This window comes from Aptenodytes patagonicus, chromosome 2 (assembly GCF_965638725.1).
Source record: "Aptenodytes patagonicus chromosome 2, bAptPat1.pri.cur, whole genome shotgun sequence".
Taxonomy (NCBI): domain Eukaryota; kingdom Metazoa; phylum Chordata; class Aves; order Sphenisciformes; family Spheniscidae; genus Aptenodytes; species Aptenodytes patagonicus.
In genome coordinates, this window is record NC_134950.1 from 80743474 (window position 1) to 80771330 (window position 27857).

Below are 27857 nucleotides of genomic sequence, written 5' to 3' on the forward strand. Positions count from 1 at the left end.
GCCTAAAGGACAAGCAAAAGACTGAGCTTCAACCGTTCTGCTTTAAAAACTAAAATATATTATGGGCAAATCATAGAATCATAGAATCATTTAGGTTGGAAAGGACCTTTAAGATCATCGAGTCCAACTGTCAACCCAACACCACCATGCCCACTAAACCATGTCCCTAAGCGCCTCATCTACACGTCTTTTAAATACTTCCAGGGATGGGGACTCAACCACTTCCCTGGGCAGCCTCTTCCAATGTTTAACCACTCTTTCAGTCAAGAAATTTTTCCTCGTGTCCAATCTAAACCTCCCCTGGCGCAACTTGAGGCCATTTCCTCTCGTCCTATCGCTTGTTACTTCGGAGAAGAGACCGACACCCACCTCGCTACAACCTCCTTTCAGGTAGTTGTAGAGAGCGATGAGGTCTCCCCTGAGCCTCCTTTTCTCCAGGCTAAACAACCCCAGTTCCCTCAGCCACTCCTCATAAGACTTGTGCTCTAGACCCTTCACCAGCTTCGTTGCCCTTCTCTGGACACGCTCCAGCACCTCAATGTCTTTGTAGTACAATGTCATTGTAGTACCTCTACAATGATACAGAAAATAAAAAGAATATAGTTTGATTTTAAAATGCCCACCTTAATTTACAGAGTTTTACTTTAAATATTTTCATATTTTTACATGTATATTCATTACTTCTTTGGAAAAAAAAGTGAACCTCAAAAATGAATATGGAATTCTGATGCTTTATCAAGTCATAAATTTCAATTTTTAAAAAATTTTCATTTTTAGTTTCAGAGCTGTTCTACATGTTCATAGTTTGTCTCTCCATTTGAAATTAAACAACTGTTTGAACAATCTGGTCAGTGTGCTAGTTAATTTGTTCTTTTTCTCTACTTTTAATATATTTCTTGGTGTAATAAAATATATATGATGTGATTTTTCTACAAGTTTCAGTCAAAAATGGAGGTTAAAAATCTGAACATGTTCTGTTTTGCAGCCTTAATAGAGAATAAAACTGTGAGAAACTTACGAAGAAATTCAACAATAAACTACAGTGATTGCCTTGCTATTACAGCTCATTATCATCATGATGATAACAAGACAATGGTGGATATTAACAGAAATACAGATATAAAGCACATTTATTAGATTCAAAAGCTAATTATGTAATTGTATAACAAAAGCTTCTAACAAATATTGTAGCTGGAAATACAAAAAGAATTTCGTTGCATTTCCCCAAGAAATGTTGTAATTTTTTCTGCTAATATGGAGACTTACTTTTAAACACTAAATAGGCTAAATGAAATGTTGGTTACCCTCTGTGCCATCACTTACAGGAAATAGGAAAGCTTAAGCTCTCCCTTATTCAGGTATCTTAGTTTTCCTACTCCATTGTAGGACACTTTTGGAGAAAAAAGTATGCAAGCAACCTGGAAAACTCACAAATCATTGCTCATGGACATTTAATTAAATTTCAGTAAATTTAATTAACTGAAGCAACAGTAACCCATGTGACAAACTTGTTATTATAAAAGGTAGTATTAATACCACTGAAAATCTGGAACAAATATAAATACTAATTGGTTTCTGTCACCTCCAGAAAAAATACACAAACCACCAAGAAGTGAGCCTAACTGAAGTTCTTAGATTACCTAGCTGTTTTTTATAGCTGCAAGAATGCAAAACAACTAAAAATCTACATAATCTACAAAGTGAGCTATAATTTTAGCTGAATCATTACAGCATCATCAATGTGTCTCAAGAAATTGTACTTTATAAGTAGAACAAGAGACGTTAGATTTTTAAAAAAGCTGCAGTCTGGGGCTTGAGAAATCTTGCAGCTTATTCATGTGAGACCTTAGCCCAAAACAGTGAATATGTTTGGTCTTGGAGCTTTTGGCCCCATGTGAAGTAAATATAAAAACAGGTCCTTTCTAGTTCTAGGTCTACTCCAGAAAGACAAGTAAGGGGGTTGGTTTTTTGTTGGTTTTTTTTTATGATCCCAGATTTTAAACCAAATCATTCGTGCGCCATGCCAAATTTCAAAGGGCTTTGGATTTCAGAGGTTGTTTATGTCTTTCTGCTATTGCTAGAGAGTAACAATAATCTAAGAATCCTTGGCCATATAAGAGCACAGACTTGTACAGCTTAAAAGCTTTTAGGAAAGTCCAGGCACAAACATAGTCATTGTTGGTCTGCTGGTATGTTCCGTAGAAAGAGAAAATTAACAAAAATGAGCAAAGACTCCCAAATTTAAGGAAAAACAACTTCCACAACTAATAAATCCAAATTTCATGCTTCCTGTCATACTATACACAGTTCATAGCAACCCTACAATTAGACATTCAATTTTCTGGTGTCTTGACAATTAGAAAGAAAGAAAGAAGTGTTAAAATGGTACATATATAATTTCAATATATTTTAGTAAAAGCCACCTTTAAATTATATACAGTTATACCACACAGTGTTTCGTGTATTAACAGTTTCAAAGCACAGAATAGTTGGTTAACTATCACACTTAGGAAAGGTTTGGCTCTTTCTTTGAAGAGAGTTTTGGAAGCAGCAGAAGAAAAATGTAGAAAAATACTACATTAAAATATTCTTCTCTGGGTAAGACCCCTAGTATTTCTGCAATCTGGTTTTGTTTTGTTTTTCAATTCTTGGATGTAACAACAGCAGTTTTGAAAGATAGTCTATAAAAAGCAAGCATGCACAATATTTTAGATTTACTTTCTTTATCTTTGGCTCCAACTCCTTATTCCCTCTTTCCTATCGCTTTTCAAGTAAATATTGATGTGCTTCCTTACAGTACTGGAAATTAGTTTGAATTAAAGCTGAAATGAGACACATTGTTGATAATGCCTGTCAACAAAGGAGGTATCATGGTCTATTATAGGTCCCCAGGCTTTTATGCAGGAGAGATAATTTAACTCATTTGCCAACTATTAAGATTCTGAAAGGTGCAATTTTAGCCACGCTCTATTTGCATACCTTCTGAAATGATTAGCAAGCTTCTTAATGCCCTAGTGGCTATTCCAAGAGAAATTCAGTTGTACCTCCGCAACTAAAGGAGTTTGTCATGGCTGTATTTCAAAATATAATATATATTTATTTTATGAAGGGAATATTTATGGACTAACTTTTTTACACAGGAATTAGCACTACTGATTCAAAGACTACTTTGAATAAAAAAGCGCTCATCTAGATACTGGTTATTCTAGTATAAGGAACTTTCTTCAAACAAAGCCATGTGTTTGGTAGGACAGAGAAAGAACATACAAATTAATGACAAACACTGTTCAACAATTATTGAAGATTAAACCCATCCCCACCACCCAAAAAAAAAAAAAATTGGGTTCAGTTTTCAAATACAACAATTTTGGAATTTATCTATCAATGGAAATCAGGACAACTGCCATCTTAATCCTATCTTTATTGTTTTCCAAAGAAAGCTTCTTAAACATAATGCATTCTTTAGAACACTTCTATCCCCAGTAGACTTAATTCCCATGTATTACAAAATCTCAAAAGCATCAAGGAAATATTAAATTTGCAGTCGAATCAGCAAAGGCTTCTTCTAGTAATTACCATGAAAAGAGTTAAAAACCTCTTTAACACAGAAAACATCTACCGCTCCTTAAACTAAAAGAGACTGTAAGTTGGTACAATTAAGATTTCCACTAGCAGTGTTTCCTATGAATCAAAAATGTATTATTAGAAAATCGTACAATTCGTGTACCATCCCCCAGTGGCCATTTCATGCCACCTATGTTGAATTGGAAATTAAAGCCAGCTCCAGTCAGATTTATTCAAAAACCTTTCAAATAAATAGGTAATTCAAGTTCTAAGGGAAATTCAGATTTATTTGAGACTAAAATGCAAAGCAACTAGCAGCTAAACTAAAGCAGCATGCCTTTTTTTGAAAGACTATGCCTACAAACTTGAAGCTGCTAACTCCTAAAACCGAAATCTCTTTTTTCTGCTTTCCCTTTGGTCTTCTCTAGAAGTTTAAGCAAAACCCCATGCTAAACAACAAAACACATGCTGAATTATATGTCTCAGCCTCCACATCAATTAGGTCTGTTTTCTTCACAAAGAAAGAATATCAAAGCAAATCACCCCTTTTCCTCAGCTTGTTAGATTGAAGCTCATATACACTAGTGGCAAAATTTTACCCTCCCTAGATCTAAAACAGATGTTTCTTCCTGCCTCACAAAAGAAACCAAGTAATTTCAACAGTCTCAAAATACATGTATTTTTCATGAATCATGGTCATTGTTCACACCTTTATTTACTACTTTTCCATTTTCAATCTTATAAGAGATTTTCAGCTTGCCAAAGATGTGACTGAGAGAGATAAGATAGAAGTTCATAATTTTTTTTCTGATTTGGAGGAGCTGAACAGATCCGTAACAGTTCATGCACTCAACTGACTCAGAACTAACACATATCTTTAGAATATGTATAAGCAAAAGCATATAGCATATAGCAGCTACAGTTCCTTAACAGGCTATAGTCGATAAAAACCCATTTATTAACATTTCAATCTGTGGTACATTACTTTTATTTACATGACATAAAGCATTAGTTATTTTAAGACTTTATGAAGCGGTACTTTTAATGATCTTTTATTTGCAATCTCATTTAATTAGTTTTCAATGATAAAAGTTTTAATAAAGAAATTGCTCTTATGGATCAATTTGGAGACTTGCGAGATCTGGGTTCAATCGACAGCTTTCTCTCTCTTAAGACTTCATGTGTGAAACTGGTATTCAGGACAATAATACCATCTAAAGGGAAAAAAATTAAAACTTAAAACTTCACTTTTTGTAAAACTGTTTTATGTAACTATAACATCTTAATATAGATACTTTAACAGGTACCTTTTCTTTCTGAAGATTTAAAACCTCTTTCGTTATGCTGTTTTCTTGCACGCTGACAAATTCAAAACCAGTGACAGGCAGTAACCTTATTCTCCCTCGATGCATAGGAGACAGCTGAACTAAAGACAGAAAAGTCTCGGCTGCAGCCAAGAAAAATCATGAAGTCTCTGAGAGTCGTGTTAACATTCACCAGTGGGGAAGAGTATCAAAGAGCTGGGTGAGAGAGATAAGCAATATACTGAGCCTGTGAAAAACACCTGTTCCTTACTCTCAGCAGCTTCTGATGTGATTTTATGCCCTGCAAGCAATAGGTACCTTCCACGTCCTTAGGGAGTTTCAGGGAGGACTTACTGCTTCTTTAAAAAGGCATTGGAAAAATATTTTAATAGTCCTTGCAGCAGGGAGCAAGGCATCATCTCTCTAGCTGAATTCTCTACCTGCTTGGCTTGTGAACTGCTGTGCTCCTGTATCTGCAGGCCAGATGAACCACGCGCTCTGCATGCAGATTAAAACACTGTCAGTGAGTGGATCCGGGAGGGCTCCTCCCCATCCACAGCAGCCCCTTTTCTCCTGGATCAAGCATTCAACAAGGAAGTGGACAAGATGGCTTTGAACTTTGAAGCCCAAGAGAACCTCAGCTCTACATACCCCATATGAGTGACCTTTCTCTCTCGTGTTGCTGTGTTCATTGCAGAGGATAATCCCATGGAAGTGTATCAGATTTGCTCAAGGCACGGCTACTTGATCATGTCCCCATACCAAGTATCACCATTTATATCCCCTTCAGAAAGTTATATTAAAATGTGAGAATTCAAACATATAACAATACTTTAGATACTAACATTGGTTTAAGAAATGCTGTTCATGCAGAGAGGATATGGTTAAAATTACCGCATAAAATCTTTAGATGAGGCTTTAATGAGTTTGAGAACGGAAAGTTGTTTCTCAGGACTTGGCAAACAGGTGACTGACAACAATTTCAAGTTTGGCTCTAATACCCCACACTCGTTCTCTTTTTCTTCCTTGTGGAGGTATCAGGAAATCTCAGGTAGGCAATACAGAGCAAAGGCATGATTCATAATAACAGCAAACACAAAGTTCTTGATCTTACTAAGCAATAATCTCATTTTGAATTTGTATTTAATTTACCTGAGTTCTGTCTATAAAGGTACTCAGTAATAAAAAGGATTTACAAGGATCATGACAAATGAAGCCAGCATCCTTAAAGAAGACCAGTATAAATTTTTTTTTTTTGTCTTGCATCAGACTGAAGTAACTTGGCGTGGAAAAAGACACATTCTTCCAGCTCAGAAAAGGAATGCACTTCAACAACATCAGGTTCAAAATGAAATAGAATATCAAGACTATGTTGGTGCATCAAACCTAAAGCCAAAACAAAATGTACATATTTATTGCCTTTGATCATAGTTACTGTATTTGAATGAAACAGATCCTGCCAATATACACATTAACCTGTGAGCATGTGCTATGAGACTACCTTTACCAAGAATCCTAACAGATGTTTTTAGGAGTCTTAAATATTTTGGTCCATTGGATATGAATTCTCCTTTTAAATCAACACATGATCATAAGAAACAATTATGTGAGGATTGCTTAGGGCTGTACTTAAGGTTGTACTTGAAGTGAGCCATCTAGTTTAATACTTACAGACATAAATTAGGACAAATTAGGCTGCAGTTCAGACACAGGTGGTTGAGAAGAGTGTGACTGTCAACACTCTTATTGCCAAACATGAAAAAAATTTACTGCCTAAGGCCAGTTAGATGATAACTAAACAGAGTCAATATCAAGAGCTACACGTGAATAACACCTATTCTAGAGAATGCCCATTTGGCAATATATTGTAATTACAGCCACTCGTGCTGGCAACATCCAGCTTTTACTGTACTAAAAATCACACATACCTACACAAAACCTGAAGCCCTGAGGCAAAGAAGACACAAGAATTCTTATGGCTCTGAGTGGGAAACATTACACCTGTCAAGAGATGCATAATTTCGATATCCTGGATTCTGAAAAGAAAATGAAATAAAACTAGAAGGTTGCTACTGGGTAAGACAATTCACAATGAAACAAACAAACAAAAAAGTCTATATTAATTTCCCAGAAGCTTCTTCTCAGGAAGAGAAAACATTCCAATTTTGGAGAGACCTGCTAAAATATTTAATCAGTAGGTAGGACTGGACTTCTCAGATAGTGGAGATGAGTGCCTCTAAAGAAATGTGTAACCTCTAACTAAAATAGTAGAGTAGATAATAAACATAGATATTAATCACAAGATGAAATGGTTCTTACGATTTAAAGCTTGCTATCTGACACGGAGCAGCAGTGAAGAATGTCACACTGTACACAAAGGATAAAATTACTATCAAATACAGGCCCTGGATCCCTGCCAGTCTCCCAAAGTTGACATGTATTAACTCTGATCGGTTCTGACCGGACAGGGAGTGCTTACTGCTCCTATTATTTTTTATTGCCTTCCTTCATGCCACCACAATAATAAATACCTTGTACTACCTAACACATGCTATGAATATGATAGTGTTTTCCCACTGCATAAATTTTCCAGTGCCTAGATCAAAGAAGCACTTACATGCACAAGTGGAGAAAACTACTTCTCAGATAATAACCCACAATAAACCTTGCCTGATCTCTTAACTGAGTCATATGTGGCTATGTTTTCATTAGAAGTGTCAGAAAGACAACTGACTACTGTACAGATCCAGAAGCACCATAAACTTGGCTGACTAGAAAGTTTCTGGGACTATCCTCTACTCAAACTCATTTGCAGTTTGCGTAGTTGTCCTGGTTTCAGCTGGGATAGAGTTAATTTCCTTCCTAGTAGCTGGTACAGTGCTGGGTTTTGGATTTAGGATGAGAATAATGTTGGTAACACACCGATGTTTCAGTTGTTGCCAAGTAGTGCTTACGCTAGTCAAGGACTTGTCAGCTTCCCATGCTCTACCGACTGAGAAGGCTGGAGGTGCACAAGAAGCTGGGAGGGGGCACAGTCAGGACAGCTGACCCAAACTGGCCCAAGGGACATTCCATACCATGTGACGTCATGCTCAGTACATAAACTGGAGGAAAGCTGGCCGGGGGGGCCGCTGCTCGGGGACTGGCTGGGCATCGGTCGGCGGGTGGTGAGCAATTGCATTGTGCATCACTTGCTTTGTATATTCTTATTCTTATTACTATTATTAATAATTATTTTATTTCCATTATTAAACTGTTTTTATCCCAACCCACGAGTTTTCTCACTTTTACTCTTCCAATTCTCTCCCCCATCCCACAGGGGGAGGGGAGAGTGAGCGAGCAGCTGTGTGGTGCCCAGTTGCTGGCTGAGGTTAAACCACGACAGTAGTACATGCCCCTGTGCCTCAGTCCCAAATGAGCCAAATCCAGTACATATATCCAGTTCAAATCCAGTATGATGTGCATGGAACTTCAGCAGCAATTTCAGCATAAAGCATAGCTTTTGTTCAGAAATACAGAAGGAAAGAATGATTTTCTTTCTAATCTAATGTAAATTAGGAAGTAAATGGACAAGAGACAGAAGCAAAGTTGGGATTAGAGACATGAACCTAAAAACCCCTCACCAGAAGATATTCATCTCACTACTCTAGGACATTAAAGCAGTAATAACCACAGTATATAATATATATAATCATATGACATTATATTCTTTATATAATAGTCTAGGAGTTGGGGCATCTGGCAATAACCAGGAAATCTCACACAGCTTGTTAGTTAAAAATCAGATCTTATCTCCTAGGCAAGTGATCTAACCACTATGTTGGTTGTGATCATGCCTATTCCTCCTGAAGGTGTGCAGTTGTAGAACCAAATTTCCAAGATTCATGGGATAAGAAAGAAAAATAAAAATAAATAAAAACTAGAAGAATGAATCTATAGATAAGTGAGTCTCTGCTCCAAATATTATGACTCTTACCCAGTGACTTGATACAGTAAAATGCGTGTGGAACCTAATCTATCTTTCTGTGAATCTTCCTTCAGGTTATAGGACTCCTCACACAAAGGCCACGGTATTTGGAATAACACATCTTCACATTTTGATGACTCTTACGAGTCACAGAACAAAGTAAATAAGGCGTATCTTTACTGAGAAATTCTTCAGCTTATGAAGATTTGTCATGTCCTATGACCAGAGCTGGGTAAACACAAGGAAAAAAAATCCACAAATACTATTGGGGAAAACCCCCGTTGATTACTAGCGGCACTGCTTGTATTTGCTTAGTTGTAAACATTTGGATTTATTGAGGTTTACTGGGGAAAAGGCTACAGAATGAAGAAGCTCATAAACGTTAAGAAAAACAGGAGTTCAGTAGAATATCCCATTTAACGATTGCTTTACTGACAGCTCACACTGAATATCCTACATATAATATCATCATGTTTGTGACCCAACATTTCTTTTTTTTTTTTTTAGGGTCAAAGACGAGTTTCATATAGGGTTTGGACTTTTTTTTCTCCCCATGATTTAACTATTCCACTTTCTCTGGTTGGCAGGGGTTTACTGAGTCACTCTTAAGTATGTCCACCTTAAATGAAAGGCTTTTTAAAAGTAAAAGGCCTTGCAGAATATTCTAAAGATGTTCACAGTGCTCAGCAATGTGCAAGTTACCTAATCCTTTCTGAAAAGTTCTGATACAGCCAAGTCCCTTCAAAGGGAAGGCTTCCTCCCCACATCTCTCAGGAGAGTCCTGAACACTAACTGTGTACTCACGCAAGAGTTACACAGTTCAAAGGTCAAACTTCACCCCGAGATAAGGCTAATTCCAACAGCTGATTTCAAAATTAGGACCAAGCCTGTTGACCGGCACTGCATGCTAGCAGGGGCAAAACAAGAGATTTGAATATAGGCTTAGATGCTAATAGATACCTTAGCTTTGAAGACAGCAGGACAACAGTGAGTACCATGTAGGATGCCCCTTCTCACTCGCGGCTTCACATTCTGTGCATTAGAATTATCTAATAACAAATGAATGTAGGTGTTACGAAGCCTAGTTTCCCTGCCAGGAAGAAGAGGTGATAGTTCCAAAAAAACTAGACAGGAAGAAGGAAAGGCAATTTGGCTGTTCTAAGTTTATAAAGTAGTCAAACGGGATTTGAAAGCTCAGCATCACCGTGATAAAGAGGAGCTGGTCTCTTTTTAATGGACGGTTGAGACATTGCCTCCAGCTCTTCACAATCTTTCCCTCCCTGGCCCGCGCGTTAGCCTTGCTCCCATGCAAACAGAGCCAGCTGTTCTTCAGCCAGTACCTGCTTCTTGCAGCAATTCCGACTTCCAGTGGCGGCACAGAAGTGCACACATCGTATGTTCTTTGGACATTTATTTATAGTCTTTATCTGATTGAGCTGGGCAATTATAAAGACATTATGATAATTTGTGAACAGAAGAAAAGGGCTTCTCCTACTTAAATTTGTCCCACGAGAGAACAGAATACAAATGCCGTCTACTTGCAGCAGGCTATTCATGAACATGCTATCTAAAATACAAACAAACTATATAAGCAAGTATCAGCAACAAACTAATAAAAATCATTACCTGTTTATGGGTTGATTATAATAACAAAAAATGACTACAAATAAGTGGTGGGTAGTTTGTGAACCAAACAAAGGGCTACGATTCTCACGTATAAATGGCTGCCAATGAATAATTTAACCAGCTCTAGTTAGAGCCATCTATTTAGTAAGAAACCTCTTTAGCACTCTCCAACTGGAGGTGGCAGAATGATTTATATCTACACACAGTGATAAAGCCAAGGGAAATCAGTACTACTGGACATTTAAAATGCTGGGTTTGATTCTCTGGAGCCCTATAGTATCATTTATAACTATGCAGCCTGGACTTTAGACATGACCATTCTCATTTGGTAACATTTTAAAGCCACTTTGCCCAGTACAGATGACACAATACACAAGGCAGTGGCAAATCAACATTTCTGTGTTTAAATTACATACCAAACCAGCTATGCTTTACACTATCCTTCTTTGTCTTTAATGATATTTTACATGGAAAATAACATAAATATTCTAGCAGGAGTATATAGCAAGCATTCTTAGTAACATTAGCATAAATCCCAGAGTGAACATTAGACTCTTGAAGACAAAACCAAGCAATCTTTTAAATCTTTTTTTAAACTTCGCAGCAAAATGTTTCCTGGAAAGACTAATAATATAAACAAAGTATTCATTCAGCTGGGGTTTTCCTTTATCAGAGGTAGTGGCCACTGCAAAAGGAGCAGAGAATAAGGTTATTAATTTTATGGTTTATGGCTTGATTTTTTTAAACAAATGTTAAGATCATCATGTTGCTGTTAGGACAGGTGTCTTCCAACATGCACCAGTTTTAGACAGCAGAGTAATTGATGACTGTCCTTGCTTCAAGCCTCTTAAAATGACATCGCATAAGACCAGAACGATAAGAAGTTACAGGGAAGTAGTTTTAAAACCATTGCAGGGGTGCTTTACAACTGTGTAAAAGCACACTATACCTTTATCAAGGAAAGGCATAAGAAACAAAGCAACCATGTTTTCTGTTACAACAGAAGAGAAATAGTTTTAAAAAGTGACGACTGCCTGCCACAGTGTGTATGCCCATTACCCATCTGCACACTGATTTCCCTGTTTCTCTGTTTTTGAACTAGAAAGTATTAATACATACAAATAAACTACCTACCACTTTCATACTTGACTTGTGACTCAAATTACAGCTACTTTGATCATTATTATTATTGCATTTATACTGTAGTGTCTAGACTAAAAAGGTGCTTCTCAAACTGAGAGGAAAAGCCTATAGTTCCTTTCTACAAAAATTATCTGCAGATTACTTCCAATGACTTCAACACACTTGAGATAACAGTCAGAAACAGCACCAAATTGGAAAAAATGCAGTCAATTTAAGCTCTGTTGCTCTCTTCACCATGTATGAAACACATATAAGCATATGTTTTTGCTTACAATTTTAAGGTCTGTAACTTCACATTACTACATATATTATGACACCATGCACATTAAACTGTGAAAGCTGCACACTTTGATCAGAACCTGTAGTCTCCCAGGAAAATGACAATATTTCATCTGAGATTTTTAAGCAAAAACACGCACAACTTTTTTCCTTAAGACCTTGGGTTGTTCCCTGGCAAAAAGTGTCGTGTATTGATTACAAAAACAAAAGGAAAAAGATAGAACTGTAACAAAAATCACAGAGGAATCAAATCGTGCACTACTTTGATCAATTTGCTCCCATCTAGTAAGACAAACAGGAGAAATACAAACTGTTTTGACAGCATTCCCAAACTGAGTTTCATGCAAACTTCCAAATCACTTCATGAGGTTGAGACTGGTTTCTGGATAATATGTAGCATTGGGGCTTCATGAGAAAAATGTTACATTTGTGGAGATTTATTACCTGTTAGAACCCTTCTAAGGGCAAATGTATGAAAAAAAATCTGCATTTTCAAAAAATATCTTTTGAAATTTCTTCATGAAACCTCTCCACTTCTTCATAGTAACTGCTGTTTGTGTTTCATCAGAATTATTTTTATCATTATTCTCTGCATTGCTACCTGTAATTGCGAGGCCTTAAGAGCAGGGAAAAACACTTTCTAGAACTTATTGGACAGGGAAGCTCAAAACCTGTTTTAACATTCTCCAGTCATCTTTAAGCCTCAGATAAAACCTGGCTTTATGGCATAAAAATTCAGGTTCAGTTCAGCGAACAACCCACTCCTTAGAGACATGCAATGTAGCCAACAATAAGTCTTTCTTCAGGTTTCATACTCTCTTTATAGGTCAGCCTTACCCCAGTTTCACCAATGCTAAACTATACATCCCAAGAATCAAGATCCACCACTGGGCATATACTGTTTCTACTCAGGATATGGAGGGGACATCCTCTGTCCACTGGGAATGAAGAACAGAGAAAACATGGGAGTCTTCCACCAAGTAATTTTTAAAATACAGCCTTAAAGTTTCTTTTCAGACAGTGCAAATATTACCTTTTCTGAACTCCCAAGAAACAGCAACCAGAAACTGTTTTCAGAATACCTTCAAACTAGACACCATACCTAATAATTGTCTTATTCATTCTAATAAATCAATACATTTTGCAACAGTCCTTTAAATAAGGGCTACTTGCTCTTGTTGCAGCATCCTGTTTTCTGAAAAATGCTTTGAAGACCTTTTGGTATTGGCAATGTTTTTAACCACGGGACACCTAGGCATTTAAATTGAAAGGGAGAAATAAAAATGAGAAACAAATGGGAGAGGGAAAAAAGGGACAAAAGGGAGGGAAACAAAACTATGACATACGTAGCACCATTTTGCTTTGATTTTTTTCTAATGAAGGAAGTAAAGTCTTTTAAACTTGAAAAGTTGTCAGAATATTGGGTTGTTCTCTAGCTTGCTCTACTTTTAACTTAGTATTATAGATGATTTTTAGTTCAGAACTTCTGTGAATGCTTTCCTTGACTTTCCTTTCTGTATAACTGAAAATTGTTTCAGGGATTTCTGCCTGCCTAAAGCCAGCAGCACTGCTAGTTCTAAGCACTGCTAGTTCTAAGCAACACGAAATGTGCAGGAATTGATATATCCCTTAATTCTGTGTTAGAAGTCAGTGCAGCAAAAGATTAAGATGTGTTTCCAAAGTACTAAAGTATAGTTTTTGATGTGAGCAGTAGCTGTTAAATCTCAGCACATCAGAGTCTCCTAGCAGAATGATGACTTGGCAAAGGTTTAGGAAATGAAGACTGTTAACACAGTACATTAATGCATTTGTTTGCTTACTCCCAGTGTCCCTTTGAGTAATATTATATCTATTTAAGGTTTAATGAAATTAGATTACACTTTCATACTGTCAGGGTTATTCTCTTCGTAATATTTGTATTCTAATAACAGGGTGGATAGGCAAGTGAATGTGGCAGGGGGAAGAAGAGAGAATTTTCTCTTAACTACTACCCATCTGCTTCAAAGAATCGGATTTTTGCTTTGAGTAACAAAGACAGCAGAGCATTCATTTGTATTCAGTCCAATCTATATGCCAACCTTTCCATTGAATCATCTTTGTGCATTTTAAAATACAGTTTTTGTAAAAATGTTGTAATGAATTATAACTACAAAAGTTATGGAGAGTACATCTCATACAGCATGAGTTGGATCCATCCTGCTTTACACCAGTAGGTGTAAATTACTTACTGCCAGTACTTCTATTAGAGTTGAATGCACTTCCCTTTTGGCAGCAGAAAGTACAATGATAGCTATTATCACAGGGTTGAGTAAAAATGTAATTTAGCCCAACCAGTTTGCACATTGTACAGGCATACAACAGACAGAGGATAATTTAGGTTAGAAGGGACATGAGGAGGTCTCAAGTCCAACCTCCTGCTCAAAGGACAGCTAGCTATAACATAGACTGGGTTGCTGTCTAGTCTTAAAAACCTCCAAGGATGGAGACTGCACAACCTCTCTGGGAAATCCGATCCAGTGCTTGACTGTCCTCGGAATGAAAAAAGTTTTTCTTTATATCCAGTCTGTAACTCTCTGCCTGTTGTCTCTTGTCTTCCCACCATGCACCATTGTGAAGAACCTCGCTTCTGTTCTTCATGTAAACTCCCTGTAGGTATTTGCAGCCTGTTACTAGACACCCCCCCGAAGCCTTCTCTCCTCCAGGATGAACAAGGCCAGTTCCCTCAGCTTCTCCTCCTAGGGCATGGTGCTCCAGCCCCCAACAGAAGGTAACCCTCCACTGAATTTTGCTCCAGTTTATCAACGTCCTTCTTGTACTGGAGGGAGGACAAAACTAGATGTGGTCTAAAGTGTATTGATCTCTTCCCTTGATCTACTGGCTGTGTTCCTGTTAATACAGCCCAAGACGCTGTTGGCCGCCTTTGCTGCGAGGGCATGCTCTTGGCTCATGTTCAGCATCCTGTCTACCAAAGTCCCCGTCCTTTCAGCAGAGCTGTTTCCTAGAGCGTCAGTCCCCAGCCTCAATCATTGTATAGAGTTAGTCTTTCCCAGATTTGGGACTTCATATTTGCACCTGTTGAATTTCATGAGGTTCTTGACAGACCATCCCTCCAGCATGTCTAGGTCCTTCGGATGGCAGTGCTGCACTCCAGTGTAACTACTGGTACCCCAGTCTGGTGTCGCCTGCACACTTGATAGAGCGCACTCTGTTGTCTCGTCCAGGTCGTTGATTAAAATGTTAAACAGGACAGTACTCGGCTCCTTACCACTTGTATACATCCCATTAACAACTACCCTCTGATCCTGACATCCAAGCAGGTTTTATACATCCAACATACACGGTTGTCCACCCATACAGACCATACATCCTAATTTGGATATATGAACATTGTGGGAGACAGTGTCAAAAGCTTTGCTAAAGTTGAGGTACTACTCTCTCCTCATGCACAAATCCAGTCATTTTACCACAGAAAGTAATCAGGTTGGTCAGGTGTGATTCACCCTTGGGAAATCCATACTGAATGTTCCCAATCACCTCCTTCTCCATCATGTGCCCACAGAAGTGTGCTCCAAGGAGGTGTGCTCCTTGATTTTTCCAGGGACTGAATGCAGACCAGCCTGTTGTTCCCCAGATTGTTCCTTTGGCTTTTTTTGAAGATGGAGCATTGCGGCAAAAATTTAACTCCAAATTTAATTTGCCACCACTTTTAATAATGCAAGTAAATTAAATCAGAAAAGATACAATAATGACAACCTTTCTCAGTCTGGTAGTGACTGTAACCCCACTCTTCCACCTCTCCCAAACATAGACACGCTTCATGGTGTTAGGAGCTTGGGGTAGATGACATTGTATGCAGGAGTAAGGATAAATTCAAAACTATTAAACTTGGTGTGCTTCCAAAGTTATTGTTTATTTCCAAAGTTAAGGCTGCTGCCTTTTAGTTTCTGTTATTTAGAGAAGCAGTGGTGTTCTCAGTAATCTTCTAGCACATGTAGTTTAGGACGCAAACTCAAAGCTAACTGCTCCACAGTTTCTACACAAGCAAAGATAGGACTATGGAGAACTAAGATGCTGCATTATTACCAATATAATGAAATTAAAATTATGACCTGCACCCCAAAGAACATAAAAATACTGCCTTTCTCCCCAAATCATAAGATTTTAAGTAAATTACACTGTGTATTTTGGTATACCTTGGGATTTTTAAACTACCCTTAAGTATTGTAGGTATGGTATTTATATATAAACATGTGTGTGGTAATTTCAAAATCTACCAAAAAGGTAATTTTTCTGAAAAGTAAATATTAATATTTCTTGGAAAATAAAGCTTAGTACTTACACTCAGTTGGGGGGAGAGGGCAGAAGGAATGTTAGCAAAAACCACTGTGATTCAGTGAAATAGAAGTGAAATAGAATTGCTCTGTCAAGAAAACTTCAAGAACACTGTATGGTTAGCTGTTTTTTTTAGCATACGTCTTCTCACACTTATAAAACATACACTCTCCGATTACATAAAAGCATGCGCTGGAGTCAGACTGAAGATCCAGCTAAAGTAGTATGCTACTTCCATGAATGACCAAACCCACAGGTACAGAGAAGAATAAAAGTGGAAGGCAAGCATACATCATAAGGAGTATAGGAGCTATATCTTTTTAGCAGCAAGAAAGATGCATAGAAAGAACCTAGAACCTTCATTGAACACAATTTATTAATGAACCATGAGTAAAGTTTTAGATCCTTTCTTACTGAATCAAACATAAATGGAAACACAGTAAGGGAAACTGAAAACTGAAGACAATCAGAATTATGACAAATGACACCATTCTCAGTGCTGCTATTATAATGTAAATATCCCACAATGCAGTGATAGTCTATTCATATAAAACCAACTCAGTACATGTTTCTGTAATTCATTTTCTGTCAGGAGACCTCTACAATATAAACAGCATTTAGTATTGGCATGATTTAACTTAAAACGCTTTGATTTACCAACCAGCAGGCTGTTTTGACTACAATTGTTCAAATCCAAGCACAGTTTTAACTTATTAAAAGCTTTTATATTGCTGCCTATCTTTCAAGGAGCACAATGAGAAAGCTACAAGGATAATATGCAAAGAAATAGTCTCACCTGAATGCACCAAATTACTATGAAATTTCTTCAGAATCAAAAGAATTAATCTTCTCTGAAAAATGGTATCATGCTTTCAAGGGAAAATTAAATCATATATTGAATCACAATGCACATTTTTCTTGGGCTCTTGATAAATGATAAGCTACAGAATATACAATTTTCATTAGTAAAGAATAATTCTAGTAATTAAAAGGATTGATCCAGTTTCTACTGAATCAATGACAATTTTGAAATTTACTTCATTGATTGCAAGATCAAATAAATAGGATGAGGATTTTTTTTCCTCTTGTTGCTCAACAGATTCTTTCCCTAAATTTATCATATTTGGTGCCTACTCGCTGTGAGACAAACTATGCACATCATTAACAAACCATTGCTTTGATGACCTATCCTCTACTAATGTGCATGGGACTAAGTATTTGAGAACTACCCTAAGTCTTATGCCATGAGGCTCTAAACATGTTACTCCAGCCTCGTATTTCAGTCTCAGCTGGGGACATCCTTGTTCTGCAAAAACAGTTTTCTGACACCCTCGCTATTTTTAAGAAGCTTGAAATTTTGAACCAAGAAAGCGATACTTCTAACCAAGGCAATTTTAGATAGAGGTTTATTTTTCTTTCATTGCTAAGCTCACATATAAATGGACCAATAATAAGGCAGGGTGTAAAACTGCGTAATGAATTACTTAAAAATGAAATGAAAAGGAAAGGTAATAAAATATTTGTGAGCAGAAAAGTCAGAAATAGCAATAGCAGTAATTGTATTTGCTATTTGTAGAGTTACTTTTATCTCAGAGGATCCTAAACCATCTTATCTTGGGCAAGATTGTACCCTGAACTACATAAAAAGAATAAAAGAGAAACTTGTGAAGTCCTGTTTATAGAATTTCCAACCGTTCACTCCCTCAAGAGCATGTAGGCTTCACACCTTCAAAGAATAATAGGAAACAGACACCAAAACTTGAGTTCACAATATAATATAAACAAAGACATTGCAAACTGCTGAATTAATCTACTCAGAAAAGGAAGAAGGTAGAGTTAATGCTGTCAAAGAGGAAAAGCTGTTTTCAAGGTGCACTATATATGTTCCATAACTGATTCACAGAACATTTAAACTCACGGACCTCATAAACTTTTGCAGTTATCACAGCAATGCAGAGTTCATACCTGTGGCAAGATAGATGATATGGAAAAGCATGTCCTTGCCCTGGACAACATCCACAACCACATGGGAAAATCGGCTGTTGTCTTCCATGAAGTAAGGAATTGGAATAACTGGTTGAACGACCTCGTGCATTAAGAAGAATTTTTGAGCATCTTGAAGATTTCTCTCAGTCAGATTTACATACAAACCCTGGTCCATGGTGCCACACTGTAAACACAGAAAAGTGACATTACTCTATGCGTCAATGATAACAACAGATTTACTCTCTGATTTACAGCACAAGAAAATAAAAACCAAGAGTATATCTTGTAGTGACAGTGTGGAATTCCACTTTCAGGTCTCATTTTGGTGCTGACCGGACTGTCCACACAGTGATTGAGGAAGCTCTGCTTTCCTGAGGCAGTACTACAGAGGCTCCCTAACTCTAAAAAATATGAAAGGGCACCAGACTGACCACCACAAGTGGGCTGCAGTAGTATTTTATATATCCTATGTTCACAGGGCAGGAAGGAGAAAAACTACCATCCAACAAAGCACAGATTTTTCTGAATAGTTTTGTTTATAATTTACACAGACGCAGTGCTAAAGACATAACAAATTTTCAAAGGAAAGCCCATGTCCTACCACAGCCAGGGTCTGACAGAAATCCCAGGTCACAGCACCACGCACAGTTCTAGCAGCTTCTTCAGACCCTGCATTCACTAGCCAAGAAAGGACAGTATGGAGCTCTAACTATAAAGTGTTACCCATGGCAAAGAGATTTTTGCTTTGGAACTGACCGTATTTTATATCGGAAAACTGTACTCTTTTCTTACAGAAAAGCATTCACTAATTGCATGCACAAATTTCAACCACAAATAAACAAAGCAAAATAAGTGGCAGTTAATTTTAAGATCTTTGTGTTTAAGTCTTCAACTAACTGAGGACACAAAAGAGAAAGCTGCTTAGCGCATGTGAATATGTAAACAACCTTATGTTTACTCATGCATAATTGCATCAGAGAATTAAAACAGTACTTCACAACATTTATCGAATATGTTGGTGATGTGAAAGGCATACCTAAGTCATACTTTTTCATTCTATTATACTATGTCATAAATTATGCTATGAATTACAGCATGAACAAAATAATACAGTGTGCAAAACCCTACCAGTTATTTTTTCATTATTGCCATGTTTTCAATCTGAAATTAAGTGACCATTCCAAATCCACAACTGTTAAGAAAAACTCAAATAAATAATTTCATAATGAGAGATCATATGATGAGGAAAGACAGTTAAGCAACTGGCAGGGAACATTACTTGCTCTGTGAGCACCCTGCATGTCAGGCCAGTGAAAAAAATAAACCACGCCAAAGAAGAATTTCTCTGAATCTATCAAGCAGGAAAGATTCCAGCTGGAACGCTCACAGTACACTGAAATACATATGGTCCTTGGTCTTATGCTGGAAATTATCCTGTGTAAAGAGAAAAGCAACAATCTCCGGAGAGAAACAGTGTTCCTCAAAACTGGGACTCCAATAGTATTCTAATCTGGAAAATATTTCATTAATATAATCCAGTCTTGGAAAAACAGTGTCTGATGTAAGTACCACTACGTAGCAGCAGCCTTCCTTCAAACCACATACTTCTGTCTGTTATTGCTGAGTAGGTGAATACTCTGAGGATAAATCTACTTCCGAGACTATACAAACAGAGCTTCTGATATTTTATCATAAGCACTCTACAAAAGAAAAGTCCTCCTTTCTGGGAAGGAAACCAGTGACTCAGCCAATGAATATATCCCATCTACAAGCAGTATGTACTCTAACGCACCATCAAGTCACAAAAAATGGTTGCACCTAGCTCTAAGCATTAGACTAGCTTCTGGTATACATCAGTGCTGCAGTTATGGACCCAGAAATCTAACAGAAAGGTCAACAGAATAAAAGATAGCACCTGCAAAAGAACAGAAGTTTGACATCACTAATGATACCTAGAGATCAGTTAATGTCAATTGGCTTCAATATTGAGTTGTAAAAGGCCACGTTACAGCTTTTAACACTAGCGCTGGCCTGCAAAGCTGTTGCTCAATGAGATATGATACAACTGTTGCCACTGTTCTTGTAAATTTGATGAAGTACCAGCCATATTAAAATGAGCCAGACTATCCAAGCAAGAAATTTCTTCAACACCTGTCTTGACTGGGATTGAGAGATGAGCGCCGACAGTAGACTAGAGACTTAAACCGTTTTTACACAACCATCAGGCTGTTATCTTTGTTTGTATGTACCATTCTGTATGGGGTGCTCTCACAATAATTATCAACACATTAATACAAGGTTTGTAGGGAGAGGTTAATAACTTTTATTGGACTTGCTCAGCTAGTCAGAAAGAACGTAAGATTTTTACATACGAGCCTTTCTTCAGGCTTTCTCCTTCAAAAATTTAGCCTCATTTAGACCCTCTTACTGTCACTATTTTGACAATACAAATATTTCTACAATCTATAAAAAGCTGTATACAAATATAGCCCGCTTCTGCAAAATGGCTTACTTAAATGGTGTATTGTTACTTGGGGCTGATGCCAAACATACTATCTAGGAAAGGTAACGTGGCTCTGGCCTGTAATTCAGAGCAAATCCAGTGCCTTATTTTCCTTTGTTTGCTTAAATCAGGAAGTAATTAAAACTACCTACAATCCTCGACGGGTGATTCTATTTCATGCTTGCAAAGATCTCGTGACCCTTACAAGAAGATAGGGAAGGCACTGAATTCGTGAAATTGCATTGAGATTAAGGGATGGTGAAAGGTGGGTAAAGGTGGATACACTTAAGTATCTTGGTGAAAAGCTGTTGTTAAGCACTAAATTAATGCTGTTTTCCCTTCCATTTCCCTTGCTAGAATCACACTCACTAAAATTGTCCTAGGAGGAGTGGTGACTATGCAGAAGAAGAAAACAATGCATATGTGCTTACCTGAAATACCCTTCTCTTTTTGTAGAAAGTTCCTCTGAGTGACCCACTTTGGACTGATTAGTTTTATGCTGTCAGCCAACTGCAGATTATTACACCCTCTGAGGCTGACAAGTTCAAATGAGGGGCACACCACGTCACAAATTCTTTTAATCGGACTCTTCAGGGAGTGTGGATCACCTTGCACAGGAAAATATACAAAATCCTGACCACTCCTCCTGTACTCCCCCCCCTTTCTTTTTTCTGTCAAACAACGTTCCTTTTTCAGGTTCTAACAGTACAAATACAATATAAAAGAGAATAGCAGTTTGATCATACTTCAGCCAGGAATTAATGTTACCTTGACAGATAACTATAGTGTTTCATTTTGACAGAAGATTGAACTTAAGCCTTTTTTCTCCTACCCTTCAAAGCACATCTGCTTTTCAACCCAAATTATTTTGTGGAAGGATAAAATTAAGTATGTTGAAATAAGGGGACCTCTTAAGCCTTTTTTTTTTTTGTAATTTTTTTAAGGCCTTGGGCTATAACATACTGCAAAACTGGACTTATTAACTATGAACCATACAGCACTTTGACAAAAACTCCTGTAAACTATTGTCCTTCTCCCACGTATCTGTACCTGAAAATTCGGGTTAGGATTGGGATATGGAAGCCAAGCGGAGCGAGAGTTTTCCTGGTATTTGAAGGGTCCATTGAAGGCTTGAGTTATGGCACTCAGGTTGAAAACACAAACTGCTGAGGCTGCTATGCTGTTCCTGCAAAAGAAATATAAACATTAACCCAAGTGACAACATTAAGAAGTCCATTTGCTGAAAAATAAATAAAAAACACAGTAACTCTCCAATCCTTCAAGTAATTAACAAAGCAGATATGATCAGCCAGGAGATGATATCTCAAGATAATGATATATGATGTGCTGATTTAGGCACAGACATTGGATTTAAAATTTTTGTCAGCTTTGCCAAGTAGCTGGTGTGGGAGAAACTCAGAACTTCCTACCTTCTCCTGCTGCTCTAATACCACAAGGCCATACTTTACTCCCACACATAATCACATGCACCAGGGACAGCTTTCTTCTAGTTACAAAGTTCAGGATGAGATTATTCTCAGGGCTTATTAATGTTTCTTCTACACAACCAATGGCAGCATGACAGAAGTAAGGATTTTCAACGTATGGTATGTCTCTGGACCCTGTGGAACCCCTGAGTAAGACACCTCCACAAAAATCCCATCTTCCAAGAGATGTTGTACAGCAATAAGAATGCAAGTTCCAGAAACCCATCAAGAGAAAAAAACTTGGACTGCATACTTTACAAGATACCCCGTTAGAGGAATAAACAGGAATAAACAACAGCCGGGCAAAACATACAATTTCCTGTTCTTGTCCTGAAAATGTGATATATGTGACAATAAAGTAATTTTGCACAGTGTAAACAATATAATCCAGTGAGTATGAGAGCTCGTAATATGGAAAACTGCATTGTTCTCTTCCACAATTTGAGATAAAGGGATAGATAATGAAGGTGGCAGTTGCACAAATGTCCATTGCAGGTAAAACTGCTGACAATTGATTCACACAACATTCTTTTTTCTTTTTTTTCCCCCCTTTTTTAAACTTAGCCTGTAATTTACACAAGGCTTAAGAAAGCCCACTATAGAAACTCCAAAATGATGGAAAGAAAAAATTAACCCCAGGGGATCAAATTTGCCAACAAGTGAAAAAAGGGTTAGGATATATGGATTTAATAGCAGGACAAAAGAGCAATTTGCTTTCTTATGCTTGTCACTCTTACTTCAAAGAATCCCTAAATCTTAAAGTTTCATGCTAACAATTTCTGCAGAATCAATTATCGTTGGATTTGATAATTTCTTGCCTATATAAACTATCACTAAAGGCAGCTCACTAATATTATTAACCATACCAATGTCTTCTTGAATTTCTTGAAGTCCTTAAAGGACATCAGACTCATGCTTACAGATTTTCGGATGGTCTGAAAGAAACAAAATCACCTTCATTATGAAGCAGTGGCCATAGTGGACTTAATAGTCAACCACACCTAAAGGGTGCAGGCTTTGCTATTACTCAATCTTTATTGACAGAAATGCTTCATTTTTTTCCCCACAAAATGATTCACAGTATATTAAAAAAAGCATTAGGGTACAATAAAATCATTGCAATTTTGAAGATACTGAGATTGACAAATGCTGAATGTGATTCAGTAATATCTGATGCTGTTACACCCACAGAAAGGAATATGTTGTTCCGCCTCATGGGAAACCCATGGTGTTTTTCCACTGTCAGGTTGCAGGGCTGAAGGGTGGATCATACGGGTTGTGCAGATATGTCTGAACAGGTGTTCAACATGGGAAAGTAATCTTAACTCTACAACATCTCAACAATGTCCAAAAATTTAGTTACACTATTTGATGGCAGGAACAAATATAATTTAAATTGAGCTATCAAAAAACCTACCCCCAAACAGTTGCAATTAATTCCTCTTTGAATAGTCCATCTCTGCTGGACAAGGCAGAATGCTGAGCTACTGGGGAAGAGGGAAGTAACAGCAAGGTTTCAAATACTGCCTACTTCCATGTGGCAAAGGTAGTCTTACATTAGCGAGTCCTTTCTCAGAAGAGCCAGGGTGTGCTGTTGGCAGCGCTGACATCGTTACGCAACCTCAGAAACTGTGGAATTTGTAGCACAGGAAACTCCATCATTCCCCAAATTGCCAGGACAGCCCTTCTGAGAGAAGAGCATTGCTCTCCCTCCATGGGCAAAGCCCTGTGGATTTTCTGGAGCAGAATTCCTCCAGTTGGGCTTTCCATGGTAGGAGGGTGTCAAGACTATTTTGACTTCTCAAGAAAGATCATGTTGAACAGTGTATGAGCATGCTACCTGAGAAATATCTGTCTTCTAAGACTCAAACTAGCTAGTAAAACAGACCAACGAAATTAAAATTACTAGTCATGCTCACTGCCTGAGCTGCTGGTGCAGGGGCCAGCTTGAGTCTGGAAGATGCTTAGATGTGTTAATAAAGGACTGTACTAAAAGCAGGAGAAACTAGCTCAAGCCCAAACTCATGCTCATGGTCTAAAAAACGTAGGGATCGTAATTTGCTGGCATTAATTTCTGACTGTTTCCACCTGGTTAATGGATATTTATAGAAGGTAGGTATCCAGGTGTTTACAGCAGTAGAAAGGGGCACTGATCGACATTTTAGGTGCCCAAGTACCTTTTAAAATTCTAGGCAAAACTGACTTACAGAGCAAGACACTGCAAGCAGGTAAGAGAATCAGACACTAAAATTTGAAACCCTGTTCCAGTGGTCCAAACACTAGGCTGCACAGCCATAACACATGGGCTGCTCTTACCGAGCAACATATGAACTTCAGTTATCATGTTTAAAGTAACAAAGGACATTTCTGAGATGAATGTCTCTTTTTTCCTAAGAGTTAAAGAGCTCTTGATATCAAGCTCAGAGGCTAGGGAGCTTTTATGTCCCTCCAATCTTTTAATATTTAACAAATTTTAATTTTTAAGACCAAACTGTACATTTTTTAATTTTACCTTGTTGATATAACAGATTCAGTTAAAATTAGATTAGATTTTTGGTTTGACCCTCAAACTCACATGAGTATATGTTAGGACTAATTTAAAATACGTAAGAGCACCCCTTGTGCTCTTTTGGGTAAGATGAGTTCTTCCCGACGTGGTCAAATTACATCATGTCAAATTCATGATCATGTCACATTACAATTATAAAACATTTATTTCATAAATACATAATATATTTATGTATTACAACAGTGTGCAAAATAAAAATAATTTCTTTATAAGAACGTATGAAAAAGATGACTGAATAGTCTTAAACACAACTGGCTCCCTGCTGTAAGGAAATATTAAGAATTCTTCCTTCTTTCATACACCTTCAACAATTCATGTGGGAAGCATTTGGAACTGACACTTGTTCACAAGAGGACAGTGGATTGGGCAAAACAGTAGTTTGAATTTATGATGTTTACTTGGCTTATGCAGAAGACTTCAGCTCAGAAGCTTTAGTTTTCACTGTCACAAATAGCAAGAAAATTATATCATGGAATTTACTTACACATTAGTGGTAAAAATCCCATAGATCAAGTCCAATTCTGGCAGGAAGAAAGTGCTCTGTAGTTCATTATAGTAAAATGGAATTTCTCCAGGGCGAGAGCAGTTCAGCCGAGCTTTCATGAAGGTAGTCCAGGTATCCTCCAGCACGAACTTGCCACCAATATCATTTTTGCACACCCGAGCAGCACGAGAGAAGACTGTTTTCCCACAGTCATGTTCCACTGCATTCTCCCGGAAGAAGAAGTAGGTAAAGTTCCCAATGTCATAAGATGACACAAAATTTGGCTCTGAAAATAACAGAAGAAAAGATTATTTATCGCTTCATGCACTCATACCAACATGGAAGTTGGATTTATCTTCAAGCATTAGAGTTAGAAAAACACATCTTTTATTAGCCTTGCAGGGAACTGGCCCCATGACATCTGAGCAGGCCAGCTCATGTCCAGCCAGGATTATGAGCTACACGAACATGGCTAGACAGACTCTCTGCTCTGGGTGTCTATCGCACATAACTGTGCTGGGCAGCCCTGGCCCAGCTCAGTCAAAAGCATCACTGAGTTTTTCTTCTCCACATATGGACATGGTGTATTTTTACAAGGTAATTGCTTTATCTGTTGTGTTGACTGTTTCTGCTTTGCCACCACGCCATTACCCCAGATTAGCAGAATAATGCATAGTAACGAGTGTGACTAAGAATGTGCTCAGAGGCTGTAATGAAAAGAAAGAGAATTCTACACAAGAGCATTTGATGGTAAGATAACCTAATTTCAGCCCTATCTCGTTTAAAGCTTTTGATAGTATTACAGTCTTTTGTTTTTCTTTTTTCTTTTTTAAAAAAAATCGATTAAAAACTGATCAAAGCAACTGACGGTGATGCAGGAGAAATTAGAGAATATATATTTAAAAAAATCTAGTAAACAACAGATGGGAATATTTCTTAAAAGAAAAAAAAGGAAACAGTGGATACCAAAGACAATAAACATGTGGCCCATTTCCCATAAGGATTACTAAAACTGAGGAGAGTCCACGACCTTAAGAGAGATTGGCAACTGGATGAGTTCTTGAATGAAAGACAAATTTGATACACAGATTTGTGAAGAAGAGCCCCCCTTGTGTAAGGAATCATTATAGAACACTGGTACCTCTGAGAAACAAGCAAAAATTTTGTTTTCATTCCCAAATTTTATTCTAAAGTGGGAAAACAAAGAAACAAACAAAACTGTTTTAAAAACATCTATTGTGGGGAAACACTCCAAAGAAATTCAATAGGTGAACATTTCTTGACAGCACTACTGTACTGTAATTGTACTGTACTACTGTGCTGTAATTGAATGTAAGCATTTTGCAGGAACATCTCAAAACCTCTCAAAACTTTTGAGCGGAACTAGAAAGGCAAGCAAGCTGGCATTTCCACGCAGCAGTCCAAACTCTGTCAGACAACTCTTCTCCAAAGACGGCCCAGTTCCCAGCTTAAGTGGCCTCTTGTGCTGCTTCCCTCTCTATCTGCTGTGCTGAGAGTCTCCAGGGCAGGTTTTTGGGCAGCAATGGTCATCAGCTGCCTAGGATAGTTGAAGCTGAGCAGATACGATAGCGCTCTCACTCCTCCCTGTAACTTTCACTCATTATCCTACTAAGCGCTTCCTTGAGATTAGTCTGTAACACACCACATTTTCCCCATACTCAGATCTGCACAGGCGTTTTGCTGGAAGATAGCAACCGAATACTTTTGAGGAGAACCTGTTGGTATCCTGAGCTCTCGTAAGTTACATAGTACCAGTGCATTTGTGTCTTAAAAAAAAAAAAAAGGGCAAAATAAAGTAGTTTGAGAGGACTTGTGATAGCAATAAAGGTAAAATTGGATTGACAATATACAAAAACTTTTAGTAACATTTTCCCTATTAGAACCTCATATCTTCATTCCACATGTGTGTAAAACTTCCATTAAAATAGGGATTTTGCTTCAAAGGCTTCAAAAATCTTTAAACTTCATTATTACAGTTTATAGATTTGTAGAAATAATTCTTAGTTGCTCATGAGCTCTCATTCTTTAAATATAACATGTAATACTATTACACATCTACACACTAAACACTGAAATTAGAGAAAGCTGAAAAAAAGACCTTACTTTTTAACTTTGTTAATCTTTTTTTTCTCTAAAAATGTGCACGTTTGCTGAATAGGTAACACGGTAGAATGATATATAAGATTTAATTACAAGTACTAATGCTAAGATGACAAAAATATGTGGCTAAAAATCACAAAATTGTATACTGTCACATTCTAGACAGGGTAGACAGTTTTGGCAGGCAAAAAATACTAAACATATCCAGAGATACTTGCATGCAAAGTTTTTTTTCTTATTATAAAGCCTAATTATATTTCATTCATTCTCAATACACATCGATGTTTTCAGCTCTATGGAACAAACTTGTATTTATTCAACTGAAGTATACTAGAAAGAAAATCTTTTTAGGAATATCAGGCTAACGAAAAAAAAAAAGAACACACTGTCCCTCATTATCCAACTTCAATTTATATCCATAACACACCTAGCCATTATTTCTCTTAATCTGTAATGTACTTTCTTCCCTCACTCTACACAATATTCTTTTAG

General features: G+C 37.4%; 1 protein-coding gene across 8 annotated transcripts in view; it reads right to left on the reverse strand.

Moving 5' to 3' along the window:
• The window catches only part of SEMA5A (semaphorin 5A), a 365023-nt gene that overhangs the window by 114923 nt on the left and 222243 nt on the right, over positions 1 to 27857 (reverse strand). For all 8 annotated transcript variants that reach the window (XM_076330319.1, XM_076330320.1, XM_076330321.1 and 5 more), the window contains exons 9-11: positions 25245 to 25530; positions 21755 to 21890; positions 18181 to 18385 (exon numbers count right to left, since the gene is read on the reverse strand). In XM_076330319.1, coding sequence (XP_076186434.1) covers positions 18181 to 18385; positions 21755 to 21890; positions 25245 to 25530 — 627 coding nt within the window. The remainder of the gene's footprint in view (positions 1 to 18180; positions 18386 to 21754; positions 21891 to 25244; positions 25531 to 27857) is intronic.